At 45.3% G+C, this 27,315-nt stretch overlaps 2 protein-coding genes and 1 long non-coding RNA gene across 7 annotated transcripts in view; 2 read left to right on the top strand and 1 right to left on the bottom strand.

The window, feature by feature from the left end:
* Nucleotides 1–6,977, top strand: part of LOC126986961 (peroxiredoxin-like 2A) — a 9,801-nt gene extending 2,824 nt beyond the window's left edge. The window contains 4 exon segments of the mRNA XM_050843525.1: nt 807–961; nt 4,236–4,366; nt 4,807–5,077; nt 5,501–6,977. Coding sequence (XP_050699482.1) covers nt 841–961; nt 4,236–4,366; nt 4,807–5,077; nt 5,501–5,634 — 657 coding nt within the window. The 5' untranslated portion in view covers nt 807–840 and the 3' untranslated portion in view covers nt 5,635–6,977.
* Nucleotides 6,978–7,420: 443 nt separating this feature from the next.
* LOC126986960 (protein phosphatase 1H-like) lies at nt 7,421–27,096 on the bottom strand. Of its 3 annotated transcripts, XM_050843523.1 has the most exons (11): nt 26,871–27,096; nt 24,268–24,320; nt 23,644–24,041; nt 22,015–22,157; nt 21,159–21,669; nt 19,663–19,803; nt 19,071–19,268; nt 18,657–18,839; nt 17,478–17,585; nt 16,502–16,665; nt 7,421–13,167 (listed from the first exon to the last, which is right to left on the bottom strand). In XM_050843523.1, the coding sequence occupies exons 3-11, from the start codon at nt 23,797–23,799 to the stop codon at nt 12,738–12,740; spliced, it is 2,034 nt and encodes a 677-aa protein (XP_050699480.1). In that variant the 5' UTR covers nt 23,800–24,041; nt 24,268–24,320; nt 26,871–27,096; the 3' UTR covers nt 7,421–12,737. The 3 variants fall into 3 exon arrangements, with proteins under 3 accessions (XP_050699480.1, XP_050699479.1, XP_050699481.1); XM_050843522.1 differs by lacking the exon at nt 24,268–24,320; XM_050843524.1 differs by lacking the exon at nt 24,268–24,320 and having other exon boundaries at nt 16,508–16,665.
* Nucleotides 13,174–15,692, top strand: LOC126986962 (uncharacterized). 3 transcript variants are annotated; one of them, XR_007740081.1, is made up of 5 exons: nt 13,174–13,671; nt 13,740–14,011; nt 14,080–15,184; nt 15,371–15,463; nt 15,550–15,692. It is a non-coding gene; the product is annotated as an uncharacterized LOC126986962 (long non-coding RNA). The 3 variants fall into 3 exon arrangements; XR_007740080.1 differs by having other exon boundaries at nt 13,808–15,184; XR_007740079.1 differs by having other exon boundaries at nt 13,740–15,184.
* Nucleotides 27,097–27,315: the final 219 nt, after the last annotated feature.

Below are 27,315 nucleotides of genomic sequence, written 5' to 3'. Positions count from 1 at the left end.
ATTTTGTTTTTGTCGTTTTGTGATTTATATAACTCTGACTCGTGCATCAACTATGAAGGTCACAAGAAGAAGCTATGTGTGTGTGTGAGAGAGAGAGAGAGAGAGAGAGAGAGAGAGAGAAAGTTGCAAGTTGTGATGGTTTGCAAATGCACTAACGCACTTCCCTTGTAAGGATATGATGAGTGGCATCTCTCTCTCTCTCTCTCTCTCTCTCTCCTTGTGTGTGTGTGTGTGTGTGTGTGTGTGTGTGTGTGTGTTCTTCATTAGCAACGAGGTTCTTATAAGTATTCTGAATCACACTCTTATCGCTGCTTGACCTTGAGGGTGATGGATGTGTGTGTGTGTGTGTGTGTGTGTGTGTGTGTTTTATTCACCACGGCCTGATCATGAGCTGGTCTCGTCATCGCCAGCAATAACCCTCCCGATCAGAGCAAGGCTTATTATAGTAAACTGTATACTCTTTAAGACATTCATTTATCTTCCTCGTCTCTCATTTCCCCATTTTTCTTTCCCTTATCTCTTATTTCCTCATTTTTCGTTTCCTCATCTCTAATTATCTCATTTCTCTTTCCCTCCTTTCTCGCTCATCTTTCATTTTCTTATCTCTTTCTCACGTCTTTTCCTCATCCTTTATTTCCTCATCTCATTTCCTTATCTTTTATCCTCATATCTCATTCCCTCATCTCTCATTTCCTCATCTCTTTTCCTTATCTTCTCTCGTTCCCTCTCTTCTCGTTGCTGCTCATGTCCTCTCGAGCACAAGCTTCAGAACGCGGAATCTAATCTTGTTCCTTTCTCTCCTCCAGATAAAACTCGCTCGCTCGGGCACCATCGGGCAGTATGTCCCTTTCCGTCATGGTGGGCAACTGGCCGTGGCTCCTGACGGGGGCTCTGACGGGCTTCCTAGCTTATTGCAACCGGCCTCTGCAATGGACCTCAACCCCACAGCGCGCCACGACGGGTGAGTGATTTGATGAGGAGGTTGGGTGAGGGTGAGAAATGTCTATTGAGGTGTTTGACTGGATGACCAACGTATAGAAGAATGAAGGTGGATGGGATGTTAAGTGTTTCTAAAAGGTATCGGAGTGAGTGATATGACGAGGTGGCTGGATAAGGGTCACAGAAATAAGAGTTTAGATAGTCGATGATTGGATGGCCGGGTGACTTCACTATATAGCGTATTGGTGAAGGGAAGTGAATGAAATGTAGAGTTTAATGATGGAATGAAAAGAGTGCTCATAAAGAGTTGTATTAGGCGGTTGGGATGAGGGTGTTTGAAATAGAAATCAAGAGAGTTTAGTAAGTGGGTGACTGGGTGACCAAATTAATGATAGTTAGTGGGGAATGAGTGAGGAAGTGGATAAACGGGAAAGTGAGTGGATGAGCGGGTGACAGCATGGGAGAGGGAGAACAGAGCAGCAAATTAGTGGATGAGGGTGTGCATGGATGACTACCGTTAGTGGATGAGGGTGAAGGAGTTAGTGGATGAGTAGAGGTGGTGGAGCTTGTTGGATGGAGGCGCGGATGTATGAGTAAAGGAGTGGATGAATGGGCAGGTGGGTGGGTGACAGCGTGGATGACAAAGCTTTCTCGGGGGTGGAAATGATTGCATGCAGTGTTTTCAATTTCAACGATCACTAAGACTCATTTATTTAGTTACATAATTAAGCTGGATAGTAATAATTATAAAACATCTCCCTTCAACATGTCTAATATCAACTCTCGTCTTTTGGAATATAACTTAGTACTTATTGCATCTGTAAATGTCTGATAACCAGCATCACATATCCTCCTTTACCAATAACACGGAGATGAGCACTGAGGTCACGCGCTGCTGTCTCTAATGCCCCCAACGTAACCTTGTCCTCTCCTTATCACGCCTGACAACAACGCACATCCACTCCTTATCACCTCAATATCCACACTGACCTTCAAAGCATCACTTCTCATTTATATACTCGATAATTTGTGGCATTCGTAAAGTCTTAATCAGTTTACTTTCTCATTACAACCAAAAACCAAACTACCAAATATATATTCCTTTTTATCACTTTTAATATCCACTCTTTTAAATTATCACGTTATAGCCTAGTCGATAATTTTGTTGTCTTGGTCTGTTCGATAATTTTGTTGTGTTAGTCTGTTCGATAATTTTGTTGTGTTAGTCTGTTCGATAATTTTGTTGTGTTAGTCTGTTCGATAATTTTGTTGTGTTAGTCTGTTCGATAATTTTGTTGTGTTAGTCTGTTCGATAATTTTGTTGCATTCGCCTATTCGATAATTTTGTTGCATTAGCCTATTCGATAATTTTGTTGCATTAGCCTTTACGGTAATTTTGTTGCATTAGCCTTTACGATAATTTGGTTGCATTAGCCTATTCGATAATTTGGTTGCATTAGCCTATTCGATAATTTTGTTGCATTAGCCTATTCGATAATTTTGTTGCATTAGCCTATTCGATAATTTGGTTGCATTAGCTTATTCGATAATTTGGTTGCATTCGTAAAAGTCCTAATCAGTTTGCTTTCCCTCCTCATTACAACACCTGACAACCAAACGCATACTCCATCACTTCTAATATCCACTCCCTCAAATTATCACTTAATATTCGATAATTTTGTTGCACTCTTAAAAGTCTCCATAAATCACAGTATTCGATAATTTTGTTTCACTCTTAAAAGTCTCCATAAATCACAGTGTTCGATAATTTTGTTGCCCTCTTAAAAGTCTCCATAAATCACCTCCCCTCGCCATAGCACGTCAAATAACCAAACACTTGCTCGCTTAATTCTCTCCTCCATGCGTGAAAATGTCTAATAAATATCACACACACACATACGCACACACACACACATACGCACACACACACATACGCACACACGATACGCCATGCACGTCACGACTTAACGATGCAAAAATCTATTAACCCCCAATTTGCTAACACGCACACGATAAAAACAGGAACAAGAAATAAAACCCACACAAAAAACTCAACACCCTTCATGGAATTCTCACGCATGGACATAAAACCTTCACAAACCCACATAATAAAACTTGTTAGATGTCCGCCCTCCTCAACCTCCTTCCCACGGTTGCCAGATTATCGTACTCAGAGCCGCGTATTCATCTGTTTCTGGCCCATAACTGTTGCCAAGAAACACCAATAATTAACTTTTTAAACGATAATCATATATAAAGGCAGTTATTTGGGTGATGAAAGCAGTTTTGTGGTCGGAAATCGGCAAACATTGGAAGCAGAGTACGACAATCTGGCAACGTTGCTCCTTCCCTCCATGACACACACGCGATATGATTATAATGACCCCGGTATAAAACTGACACATTTAAATTCCTCAGCTCCTGCCAGACCAACACACATGCTCCATTAATGTCAAGCTGAGTGGGGGGGAACAATGAACAACAGCTTGGCTACACGCACTCACTCACGCACCCAAAAACATGGCTGACATTACAAGACATTTTGCCATACCACATAAGTTATTTCTAAAGGTCAAAGAGGGGGTCAGTCGGGTTCTTATGAGTGGTTCTTTAGGTTCACGGTACAGAGGAAGGGTCAGACTACCACCACGGTCATAAAACTACCCCTGGAAATGCCCACAACTCCTACGAAAGCCTTGTCAAATATGTGTTCTTGGGCGGCGAAGTGTCTCATAAAACGACCTTATAGACTTGAGAACAGTAAAAGAATCGCTGTATTGCTAATTTCATATGTTGTTATTATAGAGAATTAGACTTGAGAACAGAGTAAAGGAATCGCTGTATTGCTAATTTCATATGTTGTTATTATAGAGAATTAGACTTGAGAACAGAGTAAAGGAATCGCTGTATTGCTAATTTCATATGTTGTTATTATAGAGAATAAATGGACTTGAGGATAGAGTAAAAGAATCGCTTCAGTCATTGGTGCTTTGTATAGAAAACCTTTCCAACTTAAATGTTATCTCGTATGCTTACCAGAACAATGACTGCTTGCCTCTACCTATCAGACGTGGGGTAACGTTAAATATGGAACAGTGTGATTGACATTACCTTGAATTTACATCTCTTCCTAAACTTTGCATCTTCTAACACATGTATCCATAGTTGTATAATCCCACTCTACTGCCTGGGGGTTGGGATGGCCTGCTCCTCCCTTCTCCATTGTTGTTTTACTTGCAACAATAAACTATCAATCAATCAACTTTTCACTAACCTGTCTCTCCTTCGGGTTGCAGAGTGGCTTAACGCGGCGCCCTTGAAGCGGTTGGATGGCTCGGGGAAGGACCTGCTTGGCCTGGACCTGTGGAGGGAGCGAGGGGCGGTGGTCATGGCTGTGAGGCGGCCTGGATGATCCTTGTGTAGGGAGGTGAGTGTGCTGGGGGAAGAGATGGGGTGTGTGGGGGGAAAGGGTGCTGGTGTGTGGGGGGGGCGGGGGGGGGGGCGTGGTAGATGTGAGGGAGAGTGTGACTATGGGTGTTATCAGGGCCTCCTTTGACCCTTGGTGTGTTAGGGTGATGGGGTGTGGGTGTTAGACTGTTGGGGTATGGTTATGATGTGGGTGTAGAGGGTGGGTGGTAGGATGTGGGTGTAGGTGTGGGTGGGTGTGTCTGGGTGTTGGTGTGTTATTTGAATGGTCTATAGGGAAAAAACAGTTATTTACATGCTAATCCAACTTCTGAGTCTTGAAAAAGGATAGTAGTAGTAGTAGTAGTAGTAGTAGTAGTAGTAGTAGTAGTAGTAGTAGTAGTAGAAGCTTATACTCGTACAAACCCCACCTCTAACGCCCACCTCTTCTCTCTACCCTAGGAGGCACAGGCCCTCTCCAGCCTCAAGGAACACTTTGAGGCCAAGAGAGTCCCCCTGTACGCTGTCCTCCACGAAGAGCTCGGCGCCGAAGAGTTCAGGAACTTCTTCGACGGCGAGCTGTTCCTTGACGTGGAGCGGAGGTTCTACGGCCCCGAGGAGCGCCGCATGCTGTTGACGGGGATGCTGCGGTGGAGTGTATGGAGCAACCTGCGGCGTGCCAGCAACAAGGGCGTGGAGGGCAACCTGAAGGGGGATGGATCGCTGCTGGGGAGTGAGTACAACCTTCATGTATATTACCCCCATAACTATTGATTTACTAATGGTCACGATACTTAACGAAAACAGACTGGCTTCAATTACTGTTATAGAGTAGTGCGCTAATCTCGTATGAGTTGTATATAGTAACTACGTACATTTAGGTCGATGTTATACGAGTAAGACCCTTTCGCCCATCACCTTAACTATTTCCAAAGGCCGAAGAGGAGAGTAATCGGGTTGTCATTAGTCTTTTATCACGTCCATGTCACGAATATTACTTTGTCAACGATCACCAGGGCCATAAAACTACCCCTGGAAAGGCCCAACACTCCTACGAAAGCCTTGTCAAATGTGTGCTTGGGCGTGAAATGTTTACAAGTCCCTTAGAATTGAGTACCAAGTTGACAGTCACTACATGCAAGACCTTCTTTTGCAGGCGTGTTTCTCCTGGGTCCAGGCAGCCAGGGCGTTCTGTATGAGCACCGTGAGAGGGAGTTTGGGGAGCATCACAACTCCACCGAACTCCTGGAGGCGCTGACGAAGATAAAGACGCCATCCGCTGAAGACTAAACGTGTGTGTGTGTGTGTGTGTGTGTGTGTGTGTGTGTGTGTGTGTTATCCAGGAATAGTATCAGTATTTCATAGTATTCCATTCTTTTCGTTTGTTTTGATGTGTTTCTTGTCGTTATTTCGTAGTTTTTGAGTCATACGAATGTGGTCTGCTGTAGGGTCCTGTTCTGGTCAACCCATGGCAAGTATAGAAGTGCCGTGTGTGTTAAGGGTAGCTAGTCATTCATTCAGTTATATCGCGCCGTTTCGTTCTTATGGGTATTGTTCAGTGTTTGGGGTCACTCGGATACGTTATAGACAAGGGCCAGAATTTACCTTTCCTGGGCGGTCAAAAAAAGGGATACTGTGTCATGTTCTGATTCCTGGCCACTAACCTTTTTTCAAACTACTTAACTTCACCTAAACATCAACCTACCCTCATTTAACGGTAACCTACTAGCCCCCTTAAGTAAACGATAACATAGCCTCCTTATTAAATAGCAACACTTCTATAAATGGTAGCCTATCCCCCTGAAATAAATGGTTGCCGATCTCCTCATACAAAATGGTAACAGCCCACTTATAGAGATGTTAACTTTCCCCCCTTATCAAATACTAACACTTATCTTCTATAAATGGTAACCTAGCCCTTTCAAATATATGGTAAACCTATCTTTTCATATATAATGCCAACGTAGCCCTTGCATATATAATGGCCTAACCCCCTTATTAAATTTTACCTTCTTATAAAATGGTAACTCCGCTCCCTTATATAAAGAGTCTAGCCCCCCTTCAGATAAACAGTAATCAAGCCTCCCCCCTACACACACACACCGACTGCCCCATAACGCCCAGGTAAGGTACATATCAGCCTTATTATAATTATCAGTGAGTAAGGATCCCCGTGGTCTGCCGGGCTGTGATTTCCAAGGTAGGACGGAGGCATAGGTAAAGATAGGCATTCTGGTAGCTATTTTCCATATACCTCGTCCCTATGTATTAGTGTGTGTGTGGAGTGTGTGTCCGTGTGTGTCTATTTATCGTATATACGTTGATGTGAGTTTGTGTTTTGTTATGATTTGAGAGGTTGGGGGCAGTGTGTGTGTGTGTGTGTGTGTGTGTGTTGGGAGTCGCAGTGCAGTTCTCAGTCTTAAGTGCAGTGAAGGCCGCTACATAAACTCAATTGAGGTGTTACGGCTGGAAGAAACTTGAGACGAGGAGCTGCCACATCGCTACCCTCCACTACGCACCACCACCACCGCCATGCACCTCCAGCACGCGTTGAGGCGGCGAGGGACGCACAAATACCCAAGCAGTCCCTCGTCCCCGCCAATAAAGACATACCAATAAAATCCGTCTTTGTATGTCGTGTTTTTAATATTTCCACAAACAGGGCGCAAGAAGTAACACTGAGGAAGACTCCCTCTCTCATCCTTAATATTCATGTGTTGATATTAGACACCCAAGGAAACTTTACACGTCCTAACATAAGATTATATAGTCTCTTTGCCTGTCTAAGAGCTCTGAGTGTGAGGCCAATCAACACACCCATTGGTTACTGCTTCTTGCACATGCCTCAGAATCAATCGCCTTAGGGAGCCCTCCTCTGGCCTCGGAACTCTTTCCTCAACACCTTTTTTTACAGCAGAGGAGGCAGTGCAAGGGCGTCAAAAAAAAACCGCTTGTTACACATCTCTCATCAATCCCTGTTCAAGGCCGTTTACTTCAAGCATAAGAAACCGAGTAAAAGCACATATTTGGTAATGAATGGACCATTACAGTAGTCTTTGTTTATCAAACTTGAGTATTGACAAAAGATTTATTTTTTCACACTATTAAAAATCATTCATTTTGGAACACAAACCGTCTTGGAATGATGATGCTATTACATGACAGTGCTGCTCACCTGTCGCCCGTGGCCCCGCTATGCTACCTCTGCAGCCCCCCATGAGCTTATAGAACACTGCTGGCTACACGATGCATACAGTTTGCCCTAAGGAACAGTATATGCTTAGGCAAGGTTATGGAGGCTCAACACTTGCAGATTTATTCAAGGGCTGAACCTCAACCCTTCTTGCCAAACAAAAGATATGTACTGATAAAAATTATTATTATAAATTCTCACAGCCAACAAGTGACTTCCCTCTTAAATTAGATACATCTTGCAAGTACTTCAACTGTTGACTCGGCAAAGTGGGTGTTTGGTACATACACGTTACCACACTAGACACTCGCTCACCACAGCATTCACCAAAGTAATAGAGCCTCATTTCCATTTACTCCACTCACCACTGAACCAAAACCACATTAGAGAACACTTCACGCCACCCACAGGACACAGCCAAGTCTGCTATGTGGCACTGCAAGGATTGGCACTCTTTTACCATGGTGCTAATATGGTGGTGAGCAATGAGTATGAGATGCTGCTATGTGTGTGTTGGCCGTCATGGAGAAGGGTTGCTTTGAGCTGCTGTGATGGTGGGTGACCTGAGCACTGAAGTCAATAGGCATGTCACAGTGGGTTGAGGTGGTTCGCTGCTGTGATTGACAATTATCTCCTTAAGTCATGGAGGATAGGTGATGCTGTGATGGCAGTAGGTGACCTGAGCACTGACATCAATAGTCTTTCATGGCGCTGAGTGGCTTGCTGCTGTGGTCGATGCTGCGTCATCCAGAAAGATTACGTATATACAAATCCCTTGAGCCAAATATCTCTTCCAACCCACCACTGCACTCTTGGTTCCTCTCTGCCCCTTCCTAGTGTGCTTCAATAGAAAACATGGTCCATAAAATGTATTGTCATCCCCCAGAGTAGCTGTATGCCCTGAGTATGATGTGAGTGGCGAGTTACAGTGACTTATGTCCTAGCACTAAGCAATACACACCAGGTCATGCGGAGTCGTATATTTAAGGCTGTAATGGATGTGAATGGTGAGAGGCATACCTACTCACTGGTGACTGAAGGTATGAGGGTCTGTATTCTTAAATGTATCAGGACTCCCATCTTGACTTTCCCAAGGCCGCAGATATGATTAACAGGGTTTTCATTGGTGATTTTCCCATTCATGCTGAAGATGTCGGGTAAAACTACCACTAGGATCACCAAACAATCCATGAAAACCTGAACAACTGAGGCTTTTCACATGGGCAAACTGAGGTGTCCATACGTTTAAGAATTCAGGCTAAGATGTGTTGGAGCTGAATGACAGGCTGAATAAAAATCATGTGCATTGGTTTGTGGGGAATGCAACAATGAGCCACTTGGTTACAAACTGGTATGGTATCTGAATAGTTCGATAAGGAAGTTGAAGTGCAATGGTGTGTAATGATTAAGGCTATCAATCCAGCTCCATTGCCAGGTGATGAGATGTGGAACCATGAAGGGTGGTGACATAAAAGCTGGGAGGGTTTAAGGCATCTAAACAGCGGGTCACAGTTAACAGTGGAGGTCAGGGTGGGTTGGGTGGACTTACTTGTGGTCAGCCTCTGTCTAGCACCCAACATTCTGTACGCCCCAGTTACAGAACTCTCCGGCACTGGTTACATTTAAGTCCAGCATTTGACTAAAGATTAATGACCATACCAGGCACACAAACCTCTCTCTCACACACACACACACACACACACACGCTCTTTTCCTGTATTTCACAATTAGGTAAATACACACGCACACACACACACACACTCAAATCAAAACAGTATTATTGAACATAGAGAAATATTAATCAAATGCATCTATACTATGTAAGGTATACTATTGCCAAAATGAAGAGGCAACATATATCTCTCCCTGCCCTTGTATTATGAAAACAATAGATATCTTTTATATAAATACTGTAAACATGGATACTATATATGTAATTATCAACAACGAAAAAGTAAAGAGCCGCTTATATCCCGCACACCCACAGCTGGTGAAGGTATTGAACATAGATTCTTTTAAACATAGGAATGACTGTGGCTCCTTGGAATACAAACAAAGATAAATAGTTGTGCATAAATATGACTTATTGGCGATGATCCTTGCTGCCACCACCCAAGAACACACACACACACACACACACACATCCAGCACCAACACACAGACACACAAAGACACATACCGTACACCCAGCCAACACACACACACACACACACACAAACACACATACCGTACACCCAGCCAACACACACACACACACACATACCGTACACCCAGCCAACACACACACACACACACACAAACACACATACTGTACACCCAACACACACACACACACAAACACACATACCGTACACCCAGCCAACACATACACACACACACATCCAGCACCAACACACGTACACGCACACACACACACACATAGAGATAGGCAGAATGTCATGACAGTACAAGCCACTCTTTACAATAAATAACCAATATCAAAGCTTGAGTATACACATCATAACTTAGCTAATCAGGAAAACATGGGAAAAAAAGAGATAATCAGAGTAACACATGATAACAATATGAAAACAAATAAAGTAACAATACCAGACATTTTTTCAACGGTACTCGGAAATGGATGATAGAAGATGGGCATTGCAAGGATGGAACCACAACCCTGAACGCAATTTAGAAGACAGTGATAATGAATAAGGAAGAAATGGCTATGGACCGGCAACAGTGGAGGAGGCTCATATCCCGTCCAGCCCCACCATAGGGAATAAATGGATGTTAAACGATGATGACGATGATGATGATGAGTAATAATCAAAACACTGAAGAAAAATGTTAGAGTACCATAAAATTCAAGTGAAGGAAATAGCCAAGACAGACAGCATCCATGGTAGCTCTTACACACCGCCAAATGAGAGAATAATCAACACACTGAAGGAAAATGTTAAGAGTACCACAATCATCAACAGTGAAGGAAATAGGACAAATAGCCAAGACAGACAGCATCCACGGTCGTTCTTACACACGGCCAAATGAGAGAATAATCAACACACTGAAGGAAAATGTTAAGAGTACCACAATCATCAACAGTGAAGGAAATAGGACAAATAGCCAAGACAGACAGCATCCACGGTCGTTCTTACACACCGCCAAATGAGAGAATAAAGGTTGAGACGGAGTACCCTTAAATCTGAGCCACATGCATTCCCTCCCTCACTCAAACCTACAATAAATATAAATAACAAAGTGGCAACGAGTGCTGAGCAACACACACCTCTCAGTCAACTGTCTTAGAAGGTATTTGTACCTCGGCTTCACACGTCTTTTTTTATCCACTGTCTATTATTGGCGCATTCTGTTAATTAGGCACCAAGCCTTACTGACCACACAGTTATTTAATTGCTGCTGATAACAGTATCCTCCATAACCCCACAGACAAGGCAAGACCTATGGGAACACAAGTCTAATCTAACATGTCTTCAGATGGGCTATTTGACTCAGTACCTGCGGGGATCACGTTTCTTAAAGACCCCTCTGACCGAGAAAAAGGAGAAAAATCATCACTCTCGCAAACCATTTCATAATATATACCAACGCATTTGTGATCAGGTCATGCATCATCTATTTTTGGGGGGTTTATATCATGGCAAAAATTTGGCCCGTCGCTGCTACACGGTAAAGCCACAAATTTGGCCCGTCGCTGCTACCGGGTTAACTGGTTAGCCTCCCGTCCACCCACGACCACAATGCCAGACCAATTTTTGTGTGTCGTTACCTTCACTTCTGACATGACAAGGGTCTGCATTAGTGTTGAAAGCACGAGTCCACAGATCATTAATTAGGTCTCCAAAGGTCCTCCCACACGGTCTGGTTCCCATCTTGGCCAGGCTCACCACAGCAGCCATGCGCCATAGTGAATGTATTGCCAACACCAGCATCACCCTTGGCATTGTGGGGCAAAGAAAGGCAGCTCTAACACTACTTTTGACCGATGGAGGATGAGGTGTTATCAAGGTGAGGCAAACGGCAACACACAGCAGCATGATTGGGCACTGCACAGATTGCTGGCCACTTTGACCCTGATGTTTATCATCGACATTCCTCCTTGAGACCTGGGTGTCATCAAAATTGCAGTGCCTTACCCAACAACCCTACAAATCTCTTCCACCTCCACCAGTTAATGAAGTCACCCGCCATTACAGCAGCAGCAGCAAGAAGCAACACCTGGAACAGCAACCCGATTCCAGTTGAGTGAGCCGTGAGGTGTCCACGGCCAACACAGCAAGCAACACCACAGTGAGTTTCTGAGGGACTCTCGCAGGAGTCTGGGCGTACAGACCCACGAGTGTGCAGGTGTGTTTCTGTTTATTGTGTGAGTGCATGTTTTGTTCCATTCCTTGGTCTTTGTATGTGCATTATTATATTGCTTTCAAACATGTATGTACATATTTAACCTTCCTTTTCATTAAACACACACTACTAAAAATTTATATCATGTGTAATGGCATTGTAAATGAGCAATCCTACCACCCACCTCTTGTGAGAGGGATGGATCCCACACGGCCTCTATGATACAACTGAGGGTTGGAGACAGGAACCGTGCCCTCTCCGTTCCTCTTGCTTGAGAATAAATACTTGGCAGTCTGTGCCTGCGCCTGCATAGTGTGGTGTGTCTAGGTGGGCAGTGATGGCCAAAGGAGTGGAATGAGAAGTGGTTGTGTGCGTGTGTGTGTGTGTGTGTGTGTGTGTGTGTGTGTGTGTGTGTGTGTGTGTTTATCTTTGAAGCCTCTGGCTGCCTGTGCCTCATATGATCTCAACATGACCAGAAAAAAACTGCCCCATGAATCCAGAGACAAAAAACCTATACAAGGAAGTGGTCCTCTTGAGGACAAGCTGAGCCACACTTGGCCTGGGCTCCGGCCCTCGCCCCAGACAGTGAAGAACACTCCCACACTAGTGAAAGCTTGCTCATGTATATTTGTAAATAAATATTTTATAACATAACAATTCTTTGGTAAAAAGAAATTGTTCATGGAAAGAATTCTCTCTCTTTCTCTCTCTCTGCTGCAACAATGGTTTGTATAAACAAGTGATGCTGGGTGCCCCCTAGCCTCTCCCCACCCCCCTGCAGGCTGAGGCGCCAGACTGTGGCCCAGACACACGACTAGTGTTTGGCTCCCTCAGCCCCGGAGCCGCCCCCCAGGCACTATGCTGTGTCTGGGCCCTGCGCCGGCCCCTCGCCCCCCTCTGTTTGTGCCGCGTCCCCCTCACTCCTGAAGTGGTCCTCCTGAGGGTGCAGGTCAAAGGCCTCCATGCAGGTGGTCAGCCCGTCCTGCGCGCTGTGTTTCCCAGAGGCCAAGCTTTCAGGGTTGTCCTGTTTGCTTGAGGGCACCAGGGGAGGCATGTGGCCATTGTTTGAAGCTCCTGTTTTATTGCCTGCAGTGGTCTCTTCACCCGCAGGGGGCCTCCCCTGCCTGGCCTTCCATTCACGGTGTTCCACCTGGTAGGGTCGCAGGGGCACCACGAACACCGAGATGTCGTCGATGGTGGCGTGCTTGTCATCGCTGGTGCGCCAGTTACGCTCCCGCAGCTTGCCTCGTGACCCCATGACCAGGTCCTGAGCCGCGCTGGTGTACCTGGGGGGAGGAGAGGTGTTGGTGGCTGGTTAACAACAGAGAATAGCCAGGCAGGAGTGAGGAAGAAGGCTCGTCAGTGGAGGAAGACGGGAGAGTGGAATGGAAAATGAAAAAGATGATATTGACTGAAGTCTTTTTGGGGTACCCGTGATCACTCCCTAAGTTCGTTTTTGGGTCACCTTGAAATACAATTAGTACACTGTTCTGCACTTTACTTTAATCTCTACTGAAAATGACTGTCAGTGACCTTGTGGGCGGCCTCCCTCAACCGTGTGACGTCATGATTCTTGAAGAGTTATCACAAGAAACATGAGCCAAATGTCTTTTTTTGCATCTAGTAATGTTCAAGCTCTCTTTCTCTCTCTCTCACTTTCTCCAAATGGCAAATGGATCTGTGTTTGTTGAATGTGCCAACTGTGTTTCATCTTGACACACAACAAAGACTATTCCACTCATCCACAGCTCTTTTTGTCAATATCTTTTACTAAGCTTGAATTTATGTAGGTTAATCAAATTTCAATGAGCCCTATTTTGATTTGCCAATATCTTTTACAAAGCTTGAATTTAAGTAGATTAATCAAATCTCAATGAGCCCTATTTTGATTTGCCAATATCTTTTACTAAGCTTGAATTTAAGTAGGTTAATCAAATTTCAATGAGCCCTATTTTGATTTGCCAATATCTTTTACTAAGCTTGAATTTAAGTAGATTAATCAAATTTCAATGAGCCCTATTCTGATTTGCCAATATCTTTTACTAAGCTTGAATTTAAGTAGATTAATCAAATTTCAATGAGCCCTATTTTGATTTGCCAATATCTTTTACTAAGCTTGAATTTAAGTAGGTTAATCAAATTTCAATGAGCCCTATTTTGATTTACCAATATCTTTTACTAAGCTTGAATTTAAGTAGATTAATCAAATTTCAATGAGCCCTATCTTGCTCCTTCACTTCAAGAGCCTTACTAACATCACCAATATCAAAGCCCTTCATCCACTTATTAACTCACATAAAGTCTCTACGCACCCTCAGATGGTAAGTTAACTGTTTAAACCTAACTCTAAATACTCTCTACATCACACCCATACATACATGCAGAATATTAAAGCATGCATACACACACACACACACACACACACACACACCAACACTCTTTCCTCACAACTAAAACAGCAACATAACACGCCATAACAAGCCTATCAGTCATCCAAAACACGCCATAACAAGCCTATCAGTCATCCATCAGCACCAGCCTGCACCACAACCACCATGAACACACCCGGACAACCAATAAACCTAGGGTGGTATTGCCAAACGCTTCGTCGACCAAGTTCACATATTTGACAAGGCCTTCGTAGGAGTTTTGGGCATTTCCAGGAGTAGTTTTATGACCCTGGTGGTAGTTTGAGCCTTCCTCTGTACCATAAACCTAAAGAAACACTCATTAGAACCCGACTGACCCACTCTTTGGCCTTTAGAAATACCTGATGTGAGAAATCAAACTGTCTTATGATACCGACCCTGGCGTACTACCACAAAGACTATCCACTAAACACAGAAAGCGTCTACCACACTTCACAACCATATAGAGACCAACGACAAACCTTTAACAAAAACGATTCAACTTCACATTTCCTTTGGTAACATGTGTGATTAGAGGCGTCACTTCAAATTTAACTTAGGGTGGGCAAAAGCTGCACTGCCAAACACATGAAGGGTCGGGGGTTGCTAACATCCTGGTCCACTGTATTTGGCGATGATCGTGCCAACCTTTGACGTGGCAACAGCATCGTCACTTTCCTGCTGCTATTGAGTTTACAAATAGCAGGTGATGAGAAGGATGAAAACAGATGAATAAATGCCTTCTTTTTCATGATGATGCATGGTAAGAATAATATTGAGATGTTTTAACCCTTTCCATATGGTGACGCCGGCCATATTGAAAGGGTTAATCCTCTTCTGAACCTCTTAATCCTCTTCCAATTCCTCTTAACCCTTTCCATACTGTGACCCCAAGGTTTGCATCACTGTATGGAAAGGGTTAATCCTCTTCTGAGCCTCTTAATCCTCTTCCAATTCCTCTTAACCCTTTCCGTACTGTAACCCCAAAGTTTGCATCACTGTATGGAAAGGGTTAATCCTCTTCTGAACCTCTTAATCCTCTTCCAATTCCTCTTAACCCTTTCCATACGGTAACGCCAAGGTTTGCATCACCGTATGGAAAGGGTTAATCCTCTTCTGAACCTCTTAATCCTCTTCCAATTCCTCTTAACCCTTTCCATACTGTAACGCCAAGGTTTGCATCACCGTATGGAAAGGGTTAATCCTTCTGAACCTCTTAATCCTCTTCCAATTCCTCTTAACCCTTTCCATAACGCCAAGGTTTGCATCACCGTATGGAAAGGGTTAATCCTCTTCTGAACCTCTTAATCCTCTTCCAATTCCTCTTAACCCTTTCCATACTGTAACGCCAAGGTTTGCATCACCGTATGGAAAGGGTTAATCCTCTTCTGAACCTCTTAATCCTCTTCCAATTCCTCTTAACCCTTTCCATACTGTGACCCCAAGGTTTGTGTCGCCGTATGGAAAGGGTTAATCCTCTTCTGAACCTCTTAATCCTCTTCCAATTCCTCTTAACCCTTTCCGTACTGTGACGCCAACGTGTGCATCACCGTATGGAAAGGGTTAACCAACTTCATCTCTAATTATCGAATACTATGATTTTTTTTTCTTTGGCAAGGAAGAAAAACCTCTCGAAGGGGCATGTCAGGTCTTCAGGGTGGTGAGTGTCTTTCCCATCTCCCTAAAATGATGCTGAGATGTTTCCATCAAACTCATCTATATGAAAAGGAGAGTAATTACAACTTTCCTTAGGGAGCAGGACAACTTTTCAGACGGGAGAGCCATCTTAGCTACACGTCTTGGGAAAGTTGGAAAGTTTCGTTTAGTCGGCGCAACATCTGTGGTCATATACCGGAGAGACAGAAGGGGAAGGAATTATAGGAGAAAGGAACAGACCCCAGGAGACAGGACACAACCCCCGATCAATACCTGGTACCCAATCACTGCTGGGTGGACAGGGGCATAGGGTATCGGAAAAGCCGCCCAAATTTTTCCACTCCGCCCGGGAATCGAACCCAGGCTCTCTCGGTTGTGGCACATCTTGGGATTGGCAAGGCAGGTTTTGAGGGGAGCCTTGACTGAGGGAATGCCCCCCTCTAGCCCCCTTAAACAACCAGCGGCAGGCTATTCTACACACCAACACAACACTGACTACACACTGAGCCATGAGAGAATGTGAAAGTAGGAGATTCAGCTGCTGCTCTCCTACTACCTGTACTTGTGCTTGTCGTGGTGGTCTGGAGGGAAGTGTGAGAGGGACTTGGACACCATGGATACGGCCCGCTCGTTGGAGGTGATGTCCCAGAGGCCGTCCGTTGCCAGCACCAGCACGTCCCCGTCTGTGAGCTCCGCCGCCTCGATGTCGAACACTCGCACCTTGGGGAGGAGGAGGGGAGTGAGGGGGAGGGTGTGCATAGTAATGGGGAGGGGAAATGGAAGGTGATAAACGGAATATAATGAAACTGAAGTACAGTATAAACAATCAAACAATCTCTCCTCCCGAAATTAACTTCTCTTTCGGCCACTCCTCTCTGATCTTTTTAGGGGCAGTAAGTAGCATTTTTTTTTATCATTATTATTGTTTTCATTTTTTTAAGCCCTTGAACTGTCTCATTTGCATTAAAAAAATAAATAAATAAAAAATACAAACCACCGAGCCTTTTTTTTTGAAGTGTACAGTCAAAGAGTATCAAACATCTGTGGGTTGATGGAACAGAATCCGAGCAAACTCTATAGACTTGGTGTTGTGTTGGTTAGGTTGGTACAAACGGGTAGGCTCTGGCCACTGGTATGAACCTAACAAATACATCATGTCGACAGATTTCATTTCAACTCTATTCCATAAACCGTTGGGCATTCTTTTTTTTATACTGTAAATACAACTACATACATGGTGGAGGAGGGCAGCATATAGTACTCCTCCCTCTCTACCTGCTTCATCTCTTAGAATAATAATCACAAATAAAAATTCAGGAGTGAAGATGCATTTAAATACTTAGTTTAGTCTCGCCCTTTCTTACATTTGGTCTACAACACTGATAGGCTTCCTTAATGTGGTCTGATGGTTAGCCCCAGCCCATTAGTGAGGCAGGCAAGCATTTTATAGTGATACCATCTTGCTGGGCTCGTGCTATTTGAAAGCAATGATGGTGGCTACACGGACTACTGCAAGAGAGCACTGTCAATACCTCGGGTTCTGGGGTGAGGAACGGTTTGATGGGGATGGACGAGCACTGGGCCTTCAGATCGTGGTCCCCAAACCCTCTGGTGACCCCAATAGTGGCCAACACCCGACTCTGCAGGGAAAGATCATAATAGTGTCAGGTAGTGGTTGTTTTACATGTAGAGGTTATGTTTGTATACACCGACATTAATACCTGCAGTTTCCTTTGATTTCAGATTTTACTTTATCGAATTGTGGATTTTCAGGACTAAATGCTGAATAACCAAAATTTCACTGCATTCATACTCGTCTTTAGATCTTTTTTCAGACTCCATGTGTTGTTCTTCAATCATTAACCCCTTGGATGTGGATTTCCTACAAGAAGACATCGCTAGGCTACAGGAGTGGAGCAAAAAGTGGCTGTAACAATTCAATGAAGAGAAATGTAAAGTAATGTACCTTGGGAGAGGATACCCAGCACACCAATACCACATGGGAAACACTCCACTATCAACCACAGAGGCAGAGAAAGACCTGGGAGTGTATGTTACCAGGCTACCAGTGAAGGGATACCCAGCACACCAATACCACATGGGAAACACTCCACTATCAACCACAGAGGCAGAGAAAGACCTGGGACTATATGTATGTTACCAGGCTACCAGTGAAGGCGAAATCCGTGCCAATCGCAGAGGACGGGTTAAGCTTTCCTCAGATCCATCTATTAAGAATGCGTCATCTGCAAATCTGTGGTTGTTCAGATATTCACCATCTATCTTACACAGAACTCCAACAGCAGCCTGCCAACTCTTCCGACCCCATCACTGGCAGCAGCAACAAATAAACTCATCCTCAGAAAATCCCTCCTTCATACAATCCACATTCTTTTTTGTCTCTGAAGGATCCTTGCTTGATCCTTTCCCCATTATGTCATCAGATGTATATTTAGTATTGTGTTTCTTTCCATTACAAAATCATAAAATACCAATGAAATAACACTTAGATTTAGCATAATATCAATTCAGCAAAAGTTTCAATGGTACTTGTCTTGAATGATTTTGATTTTCTTCTGCATTACTCAACTGCCTACCCAACCTACACACCAACATCCACATAACACTCCACATCCACATCCACATATCACTGCACACCCACATCCACACAAAGACATCCACCTTTAACTCCACACCTACATCCAACTCACCCGCTTGCCCTCCCCACACACGAGCGGATACTTGAGGTCATCCGGCGTGAGGGTCTTGTACGCCCATCCGCTCATGTAGTGGTCTCGGAACAGCACCCGTTTGCCCAGGTCTCTCCTCTGAGGCCGGCGGATGAAGTCGAGGTGGGTGAACTCCCCGCCAAGGAGCTCTGGATGCATGGCCCCCTGTGGATGGCAGTGTCGGGTGAGGCAGGAGTTCCATTATGATATTAAGGATGAGAAAGCTATAGATGGATGAGTGACTGTTTATTAAAGGGAAAATATGGATGTTAAATGAGAAGAAGAAGAAGAAGAAGAAGAAGAAGAAGGACTGCCAACTGATTTTCACTATTACTGTCCTATTTCTCTCTCTCTCTCTCTCTCTCTCTCTCTGCAGAACCTCCGTTAACTCCTCACCAGCTTCCTGATGCGCTGGTTCTCGGACTCTGGGGTGAAGTCGAAGGACATGGGGAGCGGGACGCCACCCAGGGAGAGGATAGCACGCGAGTCCCCAGCGTTGGCCAGGAAGAGCTTGCCATGGATGAAGAGCCCAACGCACGCTGTACACCCACCCGTTAGCTGGAACCTGAGCCTGTCCTCTGCTATCGTGTGGTCCTGTGGGGGTGACGGGAATGGTGTGAATGTGGTTAAGAGAAGGTACATCAAACACTTTTTTTAACCCAGTAGCAGCGACGGGCCAAATTTGTGGCTTTACCGTGTAGCAGCGACAGGCCAAATTTGTGGCATGATATAAACCCCCAAAAATAGATGATACATAATCTGATCACAAATGCGTTGATATATGTTATGAAATGGTTTGTGTGAGTGATGATTTTTTTACATTTTTCTCGCTTAGAGGGACCATTAAGAAACATGATCCGCGCTGCTACTGGGTTAAATGTGCATATGTTTTTTGTTTGTTTTCAGTGGGGAGGCAATATCGGATTGTGGATGGAAGAGCGAGCCCAGTTTTGTGCAACAGTACATGCGACAAATGCTGCCAACTCACCATCTGCCAGAAAGCATTCTCAAGGGCACCAGTGACTGCACTCTCCATGGTGACCTCCCTCTCAGGGGCCCAGATGGGAGACTGAAGCTTCTCCTCCAGTGGGTCAGGGATTAGAATGTCGATCACATCACACAGCTTCTCCTGTCAAGAGTCAAGTGGTGGGTATTAGAAGTGATGTTTCATGGGGAAGGAAACATACCTGGCACTCTTACTGGGAGGCAAGGCTAAACAGAAACCTTAGAAGTAAAAGAAAATTAATCTGAAACATGTAATGGTTAATGAACAAAAGTATTAGCTGCATAAGATAGTTTTATGCCATTCTTTAGGGTAGGCGGTGGCTGAGTGGTAGTGTGCTGGGCCCACATTCACCGTGTGATGGACGACGCGGGTTCGAATCCTCACGCTACCACCTCGGATTTTTCAATCACCGCCGAGTGGCTTAAAACTACCCACTTCCTGTCCTGAAGACCACCCATCAACCTGGACTCTAGAGGAAACCGTCCAAGTGAATCAAGTCGAGTTCTGGGGGGCAGCATGAGCCAAGAACAGATGGCGCCATTATAAACACTTGCTTGCGCCATCACGGGCTGGGGCCGACTACCATCTAGGCCCCTTAAGAAAAGCTTACCAGAGCTATAGGCATACACACATAAAAAAAAATAAAAAAAAAAAAAAAAAAAAAAAAAAATCTTACAAAATGGTATGGATAAACGGCAAAACTAAGCTGCTTATTTTGCAATGAATTGAGCCATAATCATTAGACTGGCAAAGCAGGGAGCAGGGCAGAGCAAAGGGTAGTGAATGGAGAACACCGAGATGAATGTCTTGATGCAATATTTACTATACAGCTGCCGTGCTCATTATAGTACTGAGTCTATAAATGTAATAAATCCCTGACCTAGTCACTTGTCTACACCCACTGACAGTCATCTATCTTCACAGTTCACTCAGCAGTATTTTTCTGCATGACTCAAGCTGTGAGGATGTGTGAAAGGCTTGGCTGGCCTCACCCTGCACACTTGAGCCAATTTTTCAAACCACACAATATTTAGTTCACTGGATGCATGCCTTAAATAAAAATATCTTCACTAAATCAACAAATCCTGAGAAGTGCACAATGACTGGAGTGAGGGTAGCTGTTTGAGCCCTCAAGCTGACAATGAATGATTTGCATACTATTGAATCTCTTCCACAATGAAATCACAACAAAGCCTTCACAAAACCTTGATGGAATAATCCTGTGAGGATCTGTCCAGAGCTGGATCCACCATGGCTCACCTTCCCTCTGCAACGCTACACACAAGAGTATTATGAATGCTGAGTGAGTCAGCAAAAACTAGAACGCACTTCCTGTTTTCATTGCAAGAGGAAGTGACTCTACTGTGCTGCCTCCCAGTGTGTTTGTCAAATGAGAAGCTGCCGGAAATGTTACTTCATGCATTCAGACAAAGAGGTGAAGACATCATCATCTGACACACTTGAGAGCACCGCCTTACATGCACGATGTGGTGGAGCTGGTTGGCGGCGGCCACGGCGGCCCCCCAGCCTGCGTGCCCGTCAAACACCCCAAAGAGGTAGTAGGGCAGCGACACGTGGACCACTGGGGGGAGCTGTGGGGGCTCATGAGGAAGGGGCTCTGCACTCCCTTCTTCTATTTTTATCCCTGCGGGGCCATCTTTAGTCTGGTCCTGGGGGGCATCGCCAAGGGCCTGGGGGAAGCCCTCCTTCAGCTCCGTGGCAGGGCTGGCTGAGAGGGGGTGCTGGCCTCCTCGGGGCTGCAGCAACACAGTCTTCTCCTGCGGCGTCTCCGATGCCTCCTCACTGTGGCCGTTGACTACTGGCTCCGCCTTGCTGGTGGTGTTCCTGGCATCTTGTGGGCTGGAGGATGAGGACGAGGAGGAGGAGGAGGAGGGAGCCCCTCGGTCCAGCCTGAGTGGCCGGGTGAGGAGGCCAACGTGCACCACTGCCTGGTCCTCATTTTTCTTGGACTTTCCTGCATTGATGGTTCTGTAGGGGGGGGCAGACGGAGGGGGGGGGGAGAAAAAATCATTTCAGCAAAAACCTACATCATCACTCACTGGAATTATGGTACATGGAACCCTAGCATTTTCCAAGAGAAGATCAAAATAAATAACTTTCAGTCTATCATAAATTCTATCAAATTCAATTTATAAACTATCATCAGTCGCATGTAAATTAACAAACTAAATATGTGACCCCAAAATCTAAGTAGGGGAGATATATCAATTGGGGAAAAACAAACAAACTATGATGTACAAATATTCAAAATCACTAAATGGAGCTGAAAATCAATTAAATCTGTTAAAGTCTCCTATAATTGGGGACACTCACTCGGCATAGCCACTGTTCCACGGCAGCCTTGATATGTCCCGCGGGCAGATGATGGGGCGGATGGCGTGGTCGGCTGTCACCTGAATCTCATCCTCTGAGCCGAGCTGGAGGAAGTGCGGCCGAGTGTAGGGGAAGCGCAGGCCCTGGGGAGAGAAGGAAGCAGTGGAGCGGTGAACGGGGGGGAGGAGATGAAGAGTGAGGGAGGGACTGGGGAAGGTTAAGGTGGGGAGGAGATGAAGAGTGAGGGAGGGGCTGGGGAAGGTTAAGGTGGGGAGGAGATGAAGAGTGAGGGAGGGTCGGGGGAAGGTTAAGGCGGGAGGAGATGAAGAGTGAGGAGGGACTGGAGAAGGTTAAGGTGGGAGGTGATTAAGAGTGAGGGAGGGCTGGGGAAGGTTAAGGTGGGGAGGAGATGAAGAGTGAGGGAGGGACTGGAGAAGGTTAAGGTGGGGAGGAGATGAAGAGTGAGGGAGGGGCTGGGGAAGGTTAAGGTGGGGAGGAGATGAAGAGTGAGGGAGGGGCTGGGGAAGGTTAAGGTGGGGAGGAGATGAAGAGTGAGGGAGGGGCTGGGGAAGGTTAAGGTTGGGAGGAGATGAAGAGTGAGGGAGGGGCTGGGGAAGGTTAAGGTGGGGAGGAGATGAAGAGTGAGGGAGGGACTGGGGAAGGTTAAGGTGGGGAGGAGATGAAGAGTGAGGGGGGGACTGGAGAAGGTTAAGGTGGGGAGGAGATGAAGAGTGAGGGAGGGACTGGGGAAGGTTAAGGTGGGGAGATGAATAGTGAGGGAAGGTTAAGGAGGGGAGGAGATGAATAGTGAAGGACAGGTGCTGAGGAGAAAGCAGTGATGAGGCGAAGGAAAGGGAAGTTATGCACCCAAGGTCATGTAACGTGAACTTCATGTAATTTGAACTGATCTCTAAAGCAAGCAGAGGGAGTTGCACTGCACTCGAGCACAATGCAAGTGTTATGTGTCTTATACACCTAAGTACTGTCACATTTCTTCTATAAATTGAAGGTGTAATGGTACAAGTATCCGTGATTTCAGCTGATTTTTGGGGCATCAGTAACAAACATATTTAAGCTGATACTGCCGATTATTGATTTTTTTTAGCTTATTTTGAGTCAGAGTAATTTCCATCACACTGTATCATCGCAGCAGATTTGATAATTGTTGACTTGTTGACGAACACTACACAGACGCCTTATTTCCTCTTAAGTATCGTATGACCTCCATGTGAGCAAGGTGAAGCATAATACCACTGGAACTATTGTGAATAAAACAACATGCAGCACAATTTTGAATATAATTAATCCTGCCCTATCCAGTGCCGGTGAATACATGAGGGTATTGTTAATGACTTGGAGTTAGTGAAAATTATCGATATCAGTATCAGGCTCGGGTCAATAACATCAGTATTGGTATCTGCGAGAAAAAAAGTATTGCTATAGCCAAAGTGTAAAGTAAAAGTGTAAATCGCAACAAATTTATTATGAATACACGAACAGGTTGTAAAGTGGGTGTAAAGTGAGGAACAGAAGCAGTGGTGAGGCGAAGGGTGAGGAGAAAAATAGTCAACAACAGGGATGTGGGACTACACGAACAAGGCAGGAAAATTAAAGAAAAAACATATTTACCCTATCTTTCGAGGAGCCTGTCAGGGCCCTGCCAGTAACCGCACTTGTGGGGAGGCCCGAGGTGACGCCAGGACCCAATCCCCCCAGGGCGCCCCCATCCCCCGGGTCAAAGCTCCCCACCACATTGTATAGCGCTGTCTTGAAGCGATTCAACATGGGTTCGGTTAGCGGGCGGGTACTGGGGTGGTGGTGGTGGTAAAGGTTGTGGTGGTGGTGGTAGGGTGTTTCAGCTGCACCTCAACACTCATTAGTCACACCTGGAGGTTTCCCCGTGCTTTGTTATGTCATGTGTCACCTGTGTCCTGATGACCTTCCTCGGCAAGCCACACAGGTGATGGTACTCAGAGGTGTGGCGTGGCGTTGGCTCCAGACTACATTGACGGTTCTCTCATCCTCAACTGAAACAAAAATAACTGGTTTAAGTTTTCCGTTTTCCTCTTCTCTGGCTTTTAAAGAACATGACTTTGTAGGATAAACTAACATGTAAGAAAGTTGTCGTTTGCTATGTCCCGTGCAATGCGTACAAGTTGGATTAAGTTCGGTTCTGGGTCATGGAGAATGTAAAAACTGGCAGGGGATGAATGGAACAAATTGAGCAGAGGTGTAATTAATGTCAATACGTACAAGCGAAAGTTGCAAAAGGAGGCGAGACAGCTTTATGGCTCCTCCGCACCTGGCTAACAATAAACAGAACCAATTGAAAAAAGAAAACTCGTAGGCTGAAGAAGATACTCGGATATTTTTCTTATCCTGTTTACTCTTTCCATCACAAGGGTAGAAGTAGCTTGAACACAGGAGACAGGATGATAAGGCATAAAATAAAAACTGGTTAAGACAAACAAAACATTCAGGTATTTTCTCATCCTTCTGCCTCTTTCTATCACAGGTAAAGACAGCTTGTACGGAAGGAGACAGGATGAAAATTGAAGAGGTACAAAATGAAAACTGTTGAGCCGAAAAACATACTACTCAAAGCTCTTTCCATCACACGGGTAAAAACAGTTTGGTACGGAAGGAGGCAGGATGAAAATTGAAGAGGTACAAAATGAAAACTGTTGAGCCCAAAAACATGCTACTCAAAGCTCTTTCCATCACACGGGTAAAAACAGTTTGGTACAGAAGGAGGCAGGATGATAAAGCACAAAAGTTTCCCGACATTCAAACACTGATAACACTGCCACAAGAGTAAACACTGCCTCCCACCTCCACCGTGACAAGATAACCACATTTTAAGACTGCCGGGAAAGCACAACCTTATCTATATCAACGCATATCTTAAACCTTACCTTCTACTTCACTGATTACCTGCCTGCATGTGTACCTGTACATATTGTGGGTCCTAAACAACACCTGGGCCCATAGAGAATAAAATGCATATCAGTTAAGATTAAAATGTTCTTTCTTGACTCCGTGCCCTGCCCTTCAACCTTGCCTCTGTGTTTGTGACCCTGTAGTGCTGAGGGATCTTTTTTTACTGACCTTTCGCATTAAAAAGCTTGATGGGGGACAGTGACCTCTGCCCCGCCCATTCCAAATGTCACCAGCTAGCAAACATGACCTTATGGCCCCTCGGAACGCATTAGTTTGACCTCACACGCCCATTCTGCTCACTTCCCCTCCCTTCCTTCACCATACACGTATTCTACAGGTACATACTTACATAAAGACAGTGACCTCTGCCCCGCCCCTTCCAAATGTCACCAGCCAGCAAACATGACCTTATGACCCCTAAGAATATATTAGTTTGACCTCACATGCCCATTCTGCTCACTTCCCCTCCCTTCCTTCACCACACACGTATTCTACAGGTAAATACTTAAATATAGACAGTGACCTCTGCCCCGCCCCTTCCAAATGTCACCAGCCAGCAAACATGACCTTATGGCCCCTCGGAACGCATTAGTTTGACCTCACATCCCCATTCTGCTCACTTCCCCTGCCTTCCTTCACCGTACACGTATTCTACAGGTAAACACTTAAATATAGACCCACCCCTTCCAAATGTCACCAGCTAGCAAACATGACCTTATGGCCCCTCGGAACGCATCAGTTTGACCTCACATGCCCATTCTGCTCACTTCCCCTGCCTTCCTTCGCCATACACGTATTCTACAGGTAAACACTTAAATATAGACCCACCCCTTCCAAATGTCACCAGCCAGCAAACATGACCTTATGACCCTTTAGAACATATCCGTTTGACCTCACACGCCCCTTCTGCTCACTTCCCCTGCCTTCCTTCACCACACACGTATTCTACAGGTACTTAGAGGTTGGTTAACGGCTGGAATACAAGATGGTCAACCCCTATATGGTGTCTTTCATCACTAACCAGGCGTGACCAGACTGACCTTTTCTCCTTCACGCCCTTCTCACGCCACTCCTACGGGTCCTATAGAGGGGTAACTCAACACATGGGATCCTTAGAGCTTCCTACATGTATCCTATGAGGTGGTGTGTGTCCAGAAGCCGAAACATGACACATACACGTAGAAAACAATGTGTGTCGTGTCATTTCTCACCAGACGGGGTCCTTCACGCCCTTCTCACACTCCTTAGAAAGATCCTATTGACGGCTAACTCTCCTCATGGGATCCTTAAGGCTTCCTACATGTATCCTATGAGGTGGTGTGTGTCCAGTAGCCGAAACATGACACATACACGTAGAAAACAATGTGTGTCGTGTCATTTCTCACCAGACGGGGTCCTTCACGCCCTTCTCACACTCCTTAGAAAGATCCTATTGACGGCTAACTCTCCACATGGGATCCTTAGAGCTTCCTACATGTATCCTATGAGGTGGTGTGTGTCCAGGAGCCGAAACATGACACATACACGTAGAAAACAATGTGTCGTGTGTCATTTCTCACCAGACGGGGTCCTTCACGCCCTTCTCACACTCCTTAGAAAGCTCCTATTGACGGCTAACTCTCCACATGGGATCCTTAAGGCTTCCTACATGTATCCTATGACGTGATGTGTGTCTATGTGTTCAAATATGACACATAAACGAAGAAAAGTATGTGTGTCGTGTGTCATTTCTCACCAGACGGGGTCCTTCACGCCCTTCTCACACTCCTTAGAAAGCTCCTATTGACACCTAACTCTCCTCATGGTATCCTTAAGGCTTCCTACACGTATCCTAAGGGCACGGGGGTTCTCTTAAGCCTAAAACATGGACACAAACACACAAAAACAACCTGTAAATGCAATGCTTCACCCCTCACCAGCTGCCCCTCCTCCCCTCCTTCAGCCTCCTTCACGGCCTCCTCACGGCCCTCAGGGGAGTCCTACGCACGGGTCCCTCTCCTCATATGATCCTTAAGGGCTCCTGCGGGTATCCTTAAGGGCGGGGCGTGTCCTGGGGGCTTAGCACGGCACACACACGGGAAAACACGGAGGCACTGGGAGGGTCTGAGGTGCCAACACACGGCTCGGCCAGAGAAAATGTGTTTACAAGTCTTCGAGAGGTGGACTTACCTGTGCTCACCTGTGCTCACCTGTGCCACTCACCTGCCTGTCTCTGCTAAGCTACAGGGGACAGGGGACGCCTTTTTTACTCTTTTCCTTCCTTTATCATTCTTCCTTTTCCTTTCCTCTTCATTTTTTCCTCCCTTATTCCTTCTTTTTCTTCCTGCTCACCTGTGCTCACCTGTGCCACTCACCTGCCTG

The sequence above is a fragment of the Eriocheir sinensis genome, chromosome 63 (genome assembly GCF_024679095.1).
Source record: "Eriocheir sinensis breed Jianghai 21 chromosome 63, ASM2467909v1, whole genome shotgun sequence".
In the NCBI taxonomy this organism is placed as follows: Eukaryota; Metazoa; Arthropoda; class Malacostraca; order Decapoda; family Varunidae; genus Eriocheir; species Eriocheir sinensis.
The sequence above is the reverse complement of the archived record's forward strand: the minus strand, read 5'-3'. Positions and strand labels throughout refer to the sequence as shown.

Excerpts from the sequence above, each read along its gene's own strand:
- LOC126986960 (XM_050843523.1), bottom strand. The coding sequence starts at position 23,799 with ATGTTGAATCGCTTCAAGACAGCGCTATACAATGTGGTGGGGAGCTTT. Across the intron at positions 22,158-23,643 it reads CAGGCTCCTCGAAAGATAGG|GGCCTGCGCTTCCCCTACAC; the intron begins GTAAATATGTTT and ends TTCTCTCCCCAG. Across the intron at positions 17,586-18,656 it reads TGTGTGGGGAGGGCAAGCGG|AGTCGGGTGTTGGCCACTAT; the intron begins GTGAGTTGGATG and ends CTTTCCCTGCAG.